The sequence below is a fragment of the Halictus rubicundus genome, chromosome 13 (assembly GCF_050948215.1).
Source record: "Halictus rubicundus isolate RS-2024b chromosome 13, iyHalRubi1_principal, whole genome shotgun sequence".
Lineage (NCBI taxonomy): Eukaryota > Metazoa > Arthropoda > Insecta > Hymenoptera > Halictidae > Halictus > Halictus rubicundus.
Genome location: NC_135161.1, coordinates 5,829,580 through 5,843,785, shown reverse-complemented (window position 1 = coordinate 5,843,785; position 14,206 = coordinate 5,829,580). Strand labels below are relative to the sequence as shown.

Genomic DNA, 14,206 nt, shown 5'->3' with positions numbered 1-14,206 from the left:
TAGCACATTGCCCTGAACACAAACTGAACCTTCGTTTTTAATCTGTCTGTAGTACCTTTTTTACCTTCCATTTTTGTTTTAATTCTATTCGTTTCTTCGCCGGCCGGCCTACCTGCCTGCCTTTCGAAAAAGTTCATTAGTTCCTTTATTATGTCGTTATCATACATGAAATTCGTCTAAACATTTAAGTTTCAAGGTTAGATATTACGTTTTCTCAAGCACCGCTATTTTCTTTTCTCTCTTTTATACTATGTGAAAGCCTACGATCGCCGCCATGATGATTTTCTACTATGAGGAACTTTCTGTCTTTCTTTCTTTCTTCCTTTCATTACTCAGCATACCCTCTATACGAACTATGAGAAAAAGAATTACGTGCTAAAATCAACACATTTTATTCAATTGCTTCGTAAAGTAACGATCCCGCACACCTGTGCCGCAAAAACTCGTCATGCTATCGTTACAAAAATTTTGAAAACGGTTACATCCAATGTGCGTAGGAACATTCTATTGCTATGAGTCGTATCTTCACTATTAAACGATAATCGAGAAATTTTCTGTTTTTTTTTCGTTCTTTCTTTACATTTCATACTCTTACTCGCTAAATTACATCTTACTAAAATTTATGTACAATCTCTTTTTATTTATATTAGACTGGATGTCAGACAGATATGTCTGATCGGTTTGCGTTATAATATCGTATAATTAAAAGAGGGTACATGGTCGAACAAATTGTTTCGTGAAAACAATTACCGTCTAATGAATTGCTGAGATTAACAACAGTGTCAGAAATTGTGCACACTGATGCCGAACGATGCGTTATGTGTTATTTTCGACATAAAGCTGGTCATAGAATCTGGAAGTATTTCGTCGCTTTAATGCTAAATTACAAAAAGACATTCACTGTTTTGACAGACACGATTTCAACAAATGTTGTTTGCCTACCCCCCCTATCATGTGAACGAAAGCGTTTCAAAAATTAACTGCGAGCAATTGATGCAATCAACTGCGGCAGAAAAATGAATGTGATTAGATTTGAGATTGGCAGAAGATGGTGGAGAGCATTTTGTAATTTCGAATTTTTAATGAAAATATTGAATGATGTCTGCACCGACGATACCGATGAAAATTTACGTTATGCTAAAAGTCACAAGTTACAATATTGATTTACATTAATATACAGTATATTATAGGTGACTGGAATGCCATTACGGTACTGTCAATATTAAAACCAAACTTCCATATACATATACTGATGGTATTTGATTCCAGTAAGAGACAAGCAATGTGGCATGATACGTGTTGTACGCATTGTCTATGATTCGTATATCTACCTATGTACAAGGAGTTTCAAAATACAGAACACCTCACCATTGCACTCTATGTGAATTTTCTATATTAGTCTATACACTACAGACCATAAAATTGAAAAGCTGCTTTCTTTTTCCTCGTTTTATTGTAAACAAACTCATTTTATTCGTATCATCAGTCTTTGCCTCGACTGATCGATCGGATTCCTGTCAAATGCATATCGCACTTCCCAAACTTTTTACACAAAGACTTCTTTCTTCCCTTTTTTGCTTGCAACAATTCAGCAATGATGAGAGATTTTAGATTATTCTTATTACACGTGATTTTTACAAATAAAATTCTCAACATATACATCATATATATTTATATATAGTAGGAAATTAAAAAAGAAGAGAGATTTATAATGGAATTTTCTTTAAAGAATGCAGAATTGTCTGCCTTTTTTTCGATATGTAAAAGTCCAAAAATCTGTTTTAAATCTAGATAATAGAAAGAGTAGTTAACCCATGGTCGATTCGAATGTACAGGATCATCGTATGGTCGACTGTCTCTCGTTAAGGTAACTGTGTTAAATAAACTCTGTGCTCTATGATATCCCGATCTCGCTTAACATTATTACAATTACGCTGTGTACCGTACGATTGAATATTATACATAAAGATCTGCATCCTCTATCAAATAAACATAATACTATACAATCACCCATGGGTTAATCAACCATTCGTAACATCGTGTACCTTTAAGATTAATAGTTACACGTTACCGACTCCGACGTGTCTTACGCAACTAGAAACGAACATACAAAGACGAAGAAGCTCTCTATTGTGTGCATGTACTCTTGTTATACCCTTTTGGCACTGTTAAAAGCCCATCGTGTCAAAGACAAAACCGTTCACTGGCTTCTACTTGCTCCGATTACGATCAAGAGTGAAAAAATGTGTAATTAGGCCCCGTTCACATTATTGTAACACTTAATCCGCACGATTATTATATCACAGCTTGTAGTGCAATTACACCGTTCTGAATGACGTTAAACTAATTTAGAAGTCGTGACCACGTTCGTTTTATGAAAAAGGAGAGTTTCCTCGACAGACCTTTGCTATTCGCTATGACAGTCCTAATTGAGACAACTCGGAGCAAGTAGAAAACATGTGTTTTTTTTTTCACTCACAAATTGACTCGGTGAAACGAAAATTTAAATAAATCTGGGTTATTTGAAACGTGCATCTTGCAAACGGCTATTGCTTTCCCTTCGTATATAGTTAGGTATTCAACACGGAGGAATTCTGTTCTATCACATAGTTCCGAGTATTATTACCACAGGTTGACAATCGATTGAAATATTATTAAATACTTTATAAACTTATTACCAGTCTGGTTATGCAGTCTTTAATGGAAACGAGTTGGAAGGACATTGAAAACAAAGACAATATAAAATCCTGGATTTCCAAAAAACAGTATTGTCTGAATAGAAACCATTAAATTCGTCAACTTTTCAGTGAATATTTACTAACTGGGGTTGATACTATAAATTAATAAATAAAAGTAGTGAAAGCGTGTTAGATCGAAATGAACGTGAATGCGCGTTCTCTTTTCTTTTATCAAGAGCTTGGTCATCGTTTTGAGACGTTTATGTGAACTGTAGAATGTTGATTCAAACAAGATGCTCCGCTTCGTTAAATATTAATACATAAATAGTATACAATAATTACGTATTCAAGGCCTTATGTATCCATTGCGCGTGTACACACTGGATGCAAGACTCGTTTCTCGTATGAACTAGAGAATGTTACCATGACCGAGAACACTGTATACTTTCACAAATAAACTATCATAATCGAAGCAAAGTGTTAACAGGAAGACTATTACTTCGCTCGATCAAATTTAATCCATGAACGTGTGACACCGTGACGTTAATTTTGATTATTTAATGTGTCTAGCGTATGTATGTACAGGCTGATGCAATGACTATTACCATTCGAATGTCTTGAAGACGATAACAGTAAAAAAAAAAAAAGAAGAAAGAAACAAGCATAATTCAATAAAGATGTATCGTTCTCGGAAATTGTTCGAACAGGATAGCAAAGAAAGTTAAAGAGTTCATGGAGAAAATCTTGTCCCGTGAAGTAAGCTAGTCATCTTAAATATAATATATTACAAAAATGCAAAATAATCAGAGTTAGCTAATATCGGTGAAAGTTAGTTAATATCATTTATTTCGTGCAAAGTCCTAATAAATTCCTCATGGCTTCCAATCAGTTAACTCGTCTGTTCCTACCAGGTACTTTGTATAAGGTTGTCGAGACATCTTTTTTTTTTTACTAGACAACAATTCACATACGATACCACTCTACAGAATTACTGAAATTCGCTTGGCTAGTGTTTCCATTTTTTTTCCTTTGTCCATTTTGTTATCTCTGAACAATCATTGCATGGTTGCCTTACATCAATGAGGAATGTGATCGTCTCATTAAAAATCCAAATGTATTTACTAACGTGAAACTTGTTTTCGATGTTTTTAAAGAAAGAGTGAAGATCAAACGAAAAGAAAAATCACAACGGCTGTGCCAGTCACAGTAATACTGTATGCACAAAGAACTGTTAATTGTACTGTACGTTTGATAGTTGCACAAGACTCATGTGTGCGAAACATACACATCTGAAAAGATTACGAGGGCTAGGAACCTTTGGCAATAAATTGTCTTTCACACCATTGATCCATAATTCAAGTATGATCCGATTCTCCGTTAATGAGAACGACTATTAATAATAATATAAGAATAACGAACTAAATGTTAATAATTCATATGATAGCGTTCACAACATCTTAAATTTAGTTTTAAAATAGAAAGTTTCTAACAAAGGAAGATCGAGAAATCGATAGAAAAGCAGAAAAAGAATGATCACAACATCACATGCAAATATTCGAACATTCCTCATTGATGTGATACGTAAAAATATTTTATGATACAGAAAATGGTTGTGCAATGTAACTAAAGCTATAATACACGTAGATCAACTACATACTAGATTCCTTAGTGGTGATAGTCTCGTTGGTATTATCAACTCTTATTAACGTCGATGAATTTAAAACAAGCGTCCTACTCAATGTAGCAACTCTTTCCATTACACAAGAAGCTGAAAGCCGCGCTTCAGCATCGTGATCCCAACACTCTTCCATTGTATCACATATCGATTGAAGTCCCTAAGATTGTGTATTTACACACTTCAATTAATCAACCCTTCATACAATATAATGCATCGTATCGTATATTATTATAAAAAGGAATGTACTCACGGGATGTTTGCGCCACGTTTCTAAAATAAGTGGCCTTTCTTTCTTGTGCACAACACTCTCCTGCATATCCTCTAACGTCGGATGAAGACCCACCTCATCCTCGAATGGTAATCTGTACTCCCCTATTGGTCCCTGAACAAACAAACGAAAATATAATTCGTAACAATTACCAATATAAGCATAGAGCGCGCGTTAGGCAGATGAATAAATAAAAAGTTACATCTTGTACGGTGCATCGAGAAGCTAACTCCCAAAGCACAAGACCGCAAGCGTACATGTCGATCCGTAAAAACGAGTCCCTCGTGAAATTAATTGCACCCTCCAATACCTCTGGTGCCATATACCTCCTTGTTCCAACCTGCAGACACAATGAATTCTGATGTGTAAACGAATTCTGGTGGGCACTCAGTGTGCTTGTTAACGATACATGCTCCTCGAGTCTCCACCAGGATGATTTCTGTCATCGCATACCTGTCCATGTGTATCGCCGCAGGGCTTCCCAGGATGAAATATCAGTGCCAAACCAAAGTCTGCTATGCAGGCACTCATATTGGCTTTCAGCAGAACATTCTTCGACTTGAAATCCCTATGAGCCACAGCAGGTTTGTAGCCGTTTGCTTTGTTGGCCGGTATCTCCTCGTGTAGATGCATCAGACCTCTGTTACAAAGAAAATCCTCAGGATAACAACAGACATTAGTATTAGGGTTCTCGAATATTCTCAGGAACCGTCCTCTTCTAGTGAAAAATCTATTCGATGTGGTAATACCTTGCCATAGATTCTGCTATTCTACACATTTCGGGCCACGTGACAACATTCGCCTTCAAATAGTCGCATAGTGAACCTTTCTCGTGGTAGGCAGTGATCAACCAGAATTCCGCTTGCAAATTGTCCCCCCTTTTTTCGACGCCTATAAAACGTAATATATCCTCGTGATCCATGTGCGCAAGCTTGAAGATCTCTTGCTCGGTTTGCCAAGACTGTTTGTCTTGTACAGGGAACACCTTGACAGCGACAATCTCGTTTTTCAGCTGCGCCTTCCAGACCGCTCCGAAGCGGCCCCGAGCTTTGATCTCCAGAAGCTGGATTGGCCGCAATCCCAAGTTGGGAGATGGCTGTGGCAGTGGGAGTGGCTCTATCGTTGGTACCTGTTAAATAACAACCGTTAGTATTGTACGGTAACCGCGGTTGGTAGTACCACACCAAAAACAAAACAAAACGTTTAGTAATTTGGCATTATGTACATATGTCTTCCAAACCTCGTTGAAATATCCCAACTTCCTACGTCGGTAGCACCAATACAAAAATGGTAAAATAATAGCAAGGAGAAACATGGGTATAGATACTGATAAAACAAGTGTGATTATTTGTTGTTCTGTGTTTGGAACGGGTTCTAATTCTGAAACATAGTCATATTTAACGATCAAGAATAACCAGCACAATTCTTATTCCATAAGAACTCTATTTATCTTATTACTAACGAGTCATTATTTCAACGTGAACAGAGGCGATTGATTTAACTTGTTCAAACGAGAACTATTTAGTTTCTCAACAAACATGGATAAATAGAGTTCCATGACAATCGAAGCAGATGCATACCATGAATAACAGAAGGTTGGATAGGTTTGGAGGAGGATGTAGGGTGGGGATCCCATGTAAAATTCTGATTACACATGTTGCCATCGCAACAACAGAAAAATAACTCCTTCTTCCTCTCCGCACTGTTCTCAATGCAATGCGGCCTGTCGTAGCAGTCATTACTATCCAGGAAACATCCCTGCGAACATATGATAGTGTTATTTCCAATTTTCAAACAATTTAAAAACAAAGTAAACATTCTATTTCTACCTTCAATTTAATTATAGACTTTTTAGTGGCATTGTCGATTTGCCACAGTACGTAACAGTGGTTCCTTTTCCCTGGGTCGTGCGGACCGCATTCTTCCCTTCCCGAACACTCCTGCTGGGTCGTGGTGCATAGTGTTTCATTATAAAATTCACATACCGAAGAACCTTTGACATCATGCCCTAAAGTAGGTCCTAGAAATGATCATTTCTGATGATACATACAGAAAAACAACAAGCATACATGTTCCTGTATATAAATATAAATGTCCATTAAAACACGTGTTGTGAATAGTTTTCGTAGTTAAAATTCGATTTTCATTTGAAAAGAAGGAGAACGCGGTGAAATGAAATTTTTGAAAATATTTCTTCCGACAATTGTATACGCATAACCTTATCCTCGAGTAAACAAATAAATCCCAAAAGAAGCAAGTTACTATTATTCGAGGTCGGCAAACAAGACGCGCTATTTCGACCGCAATGGATCCCGTTTGATTACAAAACAAACTGTCATCTCGATGTAAAATCGGTGTTTGATCGTGTCGTTTGTAAACAGAGCGAGGCACCCGAGCATCGGTCCACACGAACACGAAGTGTGGCCGAGATTGAACGACGGCTCGCATAACGCGTTCGCAGCAAAAATTTCGCGTCGGAGAGTGTAATTTGCGTCGCGGATGCGAGCGTTCAACAGGGGAGATAATGGTGCATACGATTACCTAACAATCCTAGGATGAGATATGGCAGTATGGTCGCATATGCGGGCATCGTGAACGGCTCGTGAAAAGCATACCAGACGAATGATTTTTCAAAGTCTAGGCGCACAGTGCTCGCCAGAGAGATGTGGCTAGAGCGCCGGACTTTGGTGCGCAAGGTCCGGGGTCCTCGTTCGGCCGTCACATCTGCCTTATTTTCTACGTGATCCGCACCATCGCGTGTCCCTGCTTTCCTTCCACGGGCCCGTGTTCACCGAACACAGACCGCACCAGCCAGAGATCAACAACACCAGGCACGCGAACAGAGGAAAAAATCGAATCGCGAGTCCAGTCTATTAGCTATTAAGCAAATTGTAGTAATTCATCCACCGACACATCTCTCTTCCTCTCCCCCTCCCACGTTTCTGCAGGAACGCGGACACCATGGATTTATGACATTTTTCACAGTCGCTCGGGATCGGCCCGAAACGACCACGGGACACATAGGTAGACGAACCAACCAATCGATCGAGTGCGTAGACAAACGCGATAACACTCGCTCGCTATCGGATTGATAAAAGTTTACGAAATTCCACGGATTCACGAATGTACGTGCCAGACGCACGGCAAGATGGGTCATAAACTAAATGGATCGCGATAGAACGACCGCGAACGTGCGAAACCGATAACGCGTCGCGTTCTCGCGCCTCGCGATGCTTCAAGATGGCGAAAACTGCTGAATAACGCGTTGTACATACTTCTCGACTATACGTGTTCTACTCTATTTATAGGAATGCGCTAAAATAAAGGAAAGAAAAACGCGCGATGCACGAGGATATCTTCTAAACCAAATTTAGATTTCCCTCTTGCGCGCGGTTAGTTTCGGTCACGCCGCTGGAGGTGTTGCCAAACGATTTATTAAAATGATTAGGGATACTAATCTACCTACTGCAAATCGAAATTCTTTTGCAGGCTTCGGAATTAATAGCAATTTCCGAAGCATTTTCGAAGGCTACGCCCCCTAGACCCCGCCGCGCGTCTCGCTCCCCGTGACGGTCATAGTTCTCGAGCCTCCTCAGGCTCGTATCATTTGAACTGCGCGTGGCGCATTAGGGCGACTCTCGTATCAATAAATGTACAGGGTGTGCCACATAAATGGGAACACCTAAATATGTTTCGTATTTACAGTCCTATCAGAAAACTTCAGAGGACAAAGTGACACTATTACAGGGGGGCAATATAATGGTGAAGAACAAAATTTTTTATGTCGTTTTTTTTAATGAAATTTCAAGGTCACCGATGTTTTTTTAACACGTTCCCACTGGCGGTCTTATTTGTAGTTCTCGGCATCTGACGGCTATATATATTTGTATGTTAAAATCGTTTAAATTTAAAGAATTGTTTTGATTCAGTCCATTTGCAAATTTTTCTTTCTTTTTATTAAGGAAAAAGACACAAAATTGATTGCTTCATTTGTACCACTGGTGGTACACACCGCCTGATAGGATAATTGTGTATGTACCACCAGTGGTACAAGCCGTCCCATGGGACAGCCCTCTATGTACCACTGGTGGTACATGCCGGCGGGAACGTGCTAAATGGAATAGTATATTTTTTTTACGATAGCATGATAGACAATAAAAAACTGAATTTAGTGGATACCACCTTTTTGACCTTGAAATGACCTTGCGCAAGAATAATCATGTTGAAGCGGATGAAATGTAGAAGTCGTGTTTCAGCAAAGATTGCGCGTTGTTTACGTCGGATTGACCTTTACATATCATAATAAATGTTCGAAATGAACCATCCTCATTTATGCAGTGTTGTAATCTTTTAATAAATGATCTGTCGATTTCCTGAGACGTAATTGAAGCACATGCTGCAGTAATCCTTTGCCGCATATCCTCTGGCGTTGTGGGCTTATCTTTGTACACAATACATTTTATCTTGCCCCATAGATAAAAGTCCAATGGTGTCAGATCCGGAGAACGGGCTGGCCATGGAATTGGTCCTCGTCGCCCAATCCAGCGTCCAGAATAATTATTTATTAAGTATTACAATAATGCGCTGGACAACCATCATGTTGAAACCACATGCGCTCCCGATCGAATAACGTAATTTCTTCTAAAAGGCCCGACAAATCCTGGCGTAAAAATGCAGCATACTTTATACCAGTAAGAGTTCCTTGTATAAAGTACGGGCCTATTATTGGCCGCCTTTTTTTTACATAAACATACGCTGTTTACTATGAAAACTATTTCGAACATTTATTATGATATGTAAAGGTCAACCCGACGTAAACAACGCGCAATCTTTGCTGAAACACGTAAGTTTTAAACTTCCACATTTCATCCGCTTCAACATGATTATTCTTGCTCAAGGTCAAAAAGGTGGTATCCACTAAATTCAGTTTTTCATTGTCTATCATGCTATCGTAAAAAAATTTACTATTCCATTTAAAAAACATCGGTGACCTTGAAATTTCATTAAAAAACACGACATAACAAATTTTTTTTTTCACCATTATATTGCCCCCCTGCAATAGTGTCACTTTGTCCTCTGAAGTTTTCTGATAGGACTGTAAATACACCCTGTACATGTAATGTTATCAATGCGTTTTTCTTTGATCAGTGGTATCTCCTGTAGGCCTATTCCGCTGTATCGCATGAATTTCAAGTCTTCTTTCTCGCCAAGCAGGTCTAAACGTGCGCGAAAATCCAGTTTTCCTAAATGTCAGTTGAATTTTGACAACACAATTAAGAACTATTTACCAAATTTATTTTCTCGAAATTATCATGCGACGCACTGGAATAGGCTTACAGGGGATACCACTGACAAATAAGAAACGCATTGTCAATACTACCTCGTGGGTAATGTGGAAACTTATTGATAAGGGTGTCGCCGTAATGCGCCACGCGCAGTTCAAATGGTACGGGCCTGAGGTGGCTCGAGAACTATGGCCGTCAAGGGGAGCGAGACGCGCGGCCGGGTCAAGGGGGCGTGGCCCTAGAAAATGCCTCGGAAATTCCGAAGCCCGTCGTACAGGGGTCGTCTTTATTGACTGAGCCATGCATTCACCAACCAGTGCGAACTAAACGCGCACTGAAAATTGTTCATACTATAAAATGTCTACAGTTAGGAAAGATTTCCTCTCTGGTTACACTTTTTTCGACTATTCTGAACATTTATTTTTCCTACTCTGTTCTGTTTCGTAGTTTCGTTACCTTCGGCTAGAGTGCGCTCAACTCGCAGGGCTTTGGCGGGCGATTTGAATCGAATTGTTTGTTCTGAAAAAATTTGAAAGCTACATAGCAGAGCCTGCATTATACATGCCCCGCGTTATTTGCATCTTCGATTCTCCCATTATAGTAATCGTTGGAGAATCGAGCATTTACGGAATATTGTTATATTCATTTATTTGATATATATTATTTATTCCCGCCCTCTTGCGGGGGCCGCCGCAAGCATCTCGACCAGGCACGTTACCGATGCAGACTCGTATACACATGCACAGATGATCCTATTACACGAGACGTGTGATTTACACACTGACATGTAAGTTTGCGTATGCATGTTAGTGGTCCCGAGTCTCTGTGTGGGGACACAGACTAGGTATAAGGATAGACCTATCATCTTATGGGACTTCATGTCACATGTTCTGCAATATCGACTGTTCAAAAAATCAGAGATTTTTATAATTATTCCTTTATTTTCTCGTATTCGCGAGACTGCAGTAACTATATATAGCTATTTTTAACTTTAATTCCTACCACTGAGGATGCTGTCAGCAAATTTTAGTTCCTATTGGTAATACAAGATGTGACACGAAAATGGTAATGGAGTTACGTGTCCCCAAAAAAGTGGGCCACAAAAATACATTGGATGATAGGTCTATCCAATACCTCGTCTGTGGTGGAGAGCACTGAAGCAATCGATCAGTTGTAATATTTCCGTGTTCAGCGGTGATTCTTCGTAATTCGTTGGTTAGTGGTGATCGCGAGATCCGTGCCGTGCTGCATTTTTGAATCGCGTCCGAGAGAGCGGTGTGGTGAACGACTGAACGGTACCGCGGCAGCCTGTCTTTCTTTAACCACAGACGGCCAAAAATCGACCACGACGTCGATGACTCTGCCGAAAGGAAAACGTCCGTGGTAACACGTTCCTCCTCGCGTCCAGCTTTTGAGGTTAGTCGGGGAGAAAAAAGGCGGTGGTATTCGGATAACATTGTTGCGGCCGGTCCGTTTCGATTGCGGGGTTGTATCTGTCAAACGACCGTCGAGATTCGGTTCCTTTAAATGACAAGCAGTCATGGCAACGTCTGGGTCCGATAGAAAGCCGAGAGTCGCAGTTTTAGGAGGTGAGTATGGTTTCGTTCGTCGCACGATAGCGCACGACGGAAGCGATAAACAGAAATGAGAGAGAAAAAAACCGTGTTATTATCGTTGGAACAGGATGCGGTTTCATAGGGCGTAATCTTGTCGAGTATCTGTTGGATAACGATCTCGTTTCGTTCGTGCGTGTCGTGGACAAAGTGCCGCCGCAGACTGCCTGGCTGAATGCTAAACACCAACAAGTATTCGAGCACCCGTCGCTTGAGTTCAAGAGCGCCAACTTGATTAACGCAGGTACTTAGGTAACAGAGAATGAATCCGTGTCACCGAATTGACAATCGTTTCGCTACGGCTACGGTATTCTAATTCAACTCCGTAAGATCCCGGCGGCCGTTATCTCCCGTGCTGCTTATCGTGTATATTCGAATTGTTTACAGTGTCTTGTCAAAACGCGTTCGCATCCGACAATCCGTTCGATTATGTGATTAATTGCGCTGGGGAGACAAAGAGCGGTCAGACGGATCCCGTCTACAAAGAAGGGATCTATAAACTTAGCATGAACTGTGCTCAACAAGCAGCCAAACTACGAGCAGATCGTTACATAGAGATATCCTCTGGTAATTTTAATGCTTCCGAAAAAGTATGTGTGACTCTTCTGGCTCTCATTTCTTATCGTTAAAACGAAGAAATGTAGAAGTCTATGATAAAGTTTTGTTTTTAGAATCCTCATAAGGAAGATGAAATCGGAGAGCCTTGGACGTATGTTGCAAAATACAAGTTGCAAGTAGAGAACGATTTGAAGAACATACCAAATTTACAGTATACCGTACTTAGACCAGCTATCGTGTACGGTTGCGGAGACAAGACTGGTTTAGGTAATAGATGATCTAGATCTGGTATTAGAATTATAACATTTTCAGCTCATGGTACATTTCTCTTTTTAGCACCGCGTTTAGTAGTGGGAGCAGTTTATAAACACTTGGGAGAGATGATGAAGCTACTTTGGGGACCAGATCTTCATATGAACACGGTTCATGTGAGGGATGTAGCCAGAGCTATTTGGCATGTAGCAAATAGGCCAGACACACTCGGTCAAACGTATAACGTTGTCGACGAAGGTGATTCTACTCAGGGATCGATTAGCGCTATCGTTTCTGAGTTATTTAACATCAATCACGATTATTGGGGTTATACATTGTCAACATTGGCCAAAGTAAGAATGATATTCGAAGCGTTTCGAGCGCTAAACGTGTTAGCGGGTTTTCTTGTTAATAAAATTAACGATCGTTTCTTTTTCGTTGTGTACTCTGCAGACAGATATGAGTTCTGTAGTGGAGGAAGTGAATGACAAGCATATGGGACCTTGGGCAGAAGCTTGCAATAAGGATGGAGTGGAAAATAGTCCTCTGTCCCCATATATAGATCAAGAACTTCTTTACAACAAACATTTGTATCTACAGCCAGGAAAGTTGTTAAACACTGGATTTACTTATATGTATCCCAAACTCACGAAGAATGCTCTGAAAGAGGTACAGAGGTCTTTTACTAGAGTGTTGATAATTGCGAGCAGAGTTCATTTCCAAGGACTTGATTGTATCAATTTATTTCTTTTCTAGGTTCTCGAAGATTATGCGAACATGAAAATATTTCCACATTCGTTGGTCCTATGAATTGTAGCAATGCAAACTGCCAAGATCAATTATTGAAACAGCTTACAATGACTTGTATAAAGAACTTTTTGGAGCGTTTCACCTTGTGCCTAGTAATCTATGCAAGTTACGTACTTTATTGTATGTTATACATTTTACTCGTATTTTACCCGCTAACGAATACTGTTAGTCAAGTTTATATAGAGTATACAAGATGGAATACGAAGATTTCATATAATAAGCCTATCTGCAAATGTGATAAACTAGGAATTAATGTACTTAATTTTATCATAGTTTGAGCTATGAATTTTTCGCACGTTAAGGTTGCTAGTCAAGTTTTGACACGAATATAAAGAGTACTGTGAAGTTGGGAAAAATGCTGGAGAGCAGACAAGAGACTAGAGATATTTACATGCCGAAACTTAATGTATTATAGCATGTAGACATTGTTTGGATGAATATTTTAGAGAATTATGTACATCGTGAAAACAAATGCTTTTTATATTGCATTTCTCCAAGACTGGAAAAATAATTATAATTGTTAAAAAGAAATGAGGGAGAAACTAATGAGATTCGTGTAAAATGTTAGGAGGGACTTTTTTCGTTTTTACATCCACTGCATTCCAATATATGTAGATCTTCCATCGAGCTGTGCCTCGAGACTTCAGAAATCTTTTTATTCCAAGCAAATAACAGTTTCGTAAGTTTAGAAATATTAGATACATTCGAATGATATAATGTATTAAATCAAGTACAAATAATATTACTTAAGCTAGAAAAATATTTCTAAAACGCCAAAAAACACGAAAATTGAGTAGGTTTATTACACGAAAAAGGTAAACCTAATTTTGCATCAGATTGTATAACAAAATAAATGCATAGGCTAACGGCACTAACTGCCAATTAAGATTAATAGTATTACTCTTTTGAAACAATTGTTATTAATCCTTTGATAATAAAGTTATTCATTTATGCAATTTAATCATGCGTTTTCATTGTAATACATACCTCTTATGTAATTCAAAAACTTGTATATTACTAGGAATAGAATATTATAATTTGACAGCAACATTTTATGACTAATT

At 39.0% G+C, this 14,206-nt stretch overlaps 2 protein-coding genes across 3 annotated transcripts; one reads left to right on the top strand and one right to left on the bottom strand.

The window, feature by feature from the left end:
- Positions 1 to 102: 102 nt before the first annotated feature.
- Positions 103 to 7,850, bottom strand: Put (activin A receptor type 2 punt). Of its 2 annotated transcripts, none has more exons than XM_076799097.1 (9): positions 7,166 to 7,850; positions 6,454 to 6,644; positions 6,205 to 6,382; positions 5,850 to 6,004; positions 5,374 to 5,753; positions 5,078 to 5,264; positions 4,827 to 4,964; positions 4,607 to 4,738; positions 103 to 4,513 (listed from the first exon to the last, which is right to left on the bottom strand). In XM_076799097.1, the coding sequence occupies exons 1-9, from the start codon at positions 7,212 to 7,214 to the stop codon at positions 4,328 to 4,330; spliced, it is 1,596 nt and encodes a 531-aa protein (XP_076655212.1). In that variant the 5' UTR covers positions 7,215 to 7,850; the 3' UTR covers positions 103 to 4,327. The 2 variants fall into 2 exon arrangements, with proteins under 2 accessions (XP_076655212.1, XP_076655213.1); XM_076799098.1 differs by having other exon boundaries at positions 5,865 to 6,004; positions 7,166 to 7,848.
- A 3,260-nt stretch (positions 7,851 to 11,110) lies between these two features.
- Positions 11,111 to 14,103, top strand: LOC143360251 (uncharacterized). Its single transcript, XM_076798938.1, has 7 exons — positions 11,111 to 11,498; positions 11,593 to 11,766; positions 11,910 to 12,112; positions 12,194 to 12,347; positions 12,417 to 12,685; positions 12,786 to 13,001; positions 13,089 to 14,103. The coding sequence occupies exons 1-7, from the start codon at positions 11,450 to 11,452 to the stop codon at positions 13,140 to 13,142; spliced, it is 1,119 nt and encodes a 372-aa protein (XP_076655053.1). The 5' UTR covers positions 11,111 to 11,449; the 3' UTR covers positions 13,143 to 14,103.
- Positions 14,104 to 14,206: the final 103 nt, after the last annotated feature.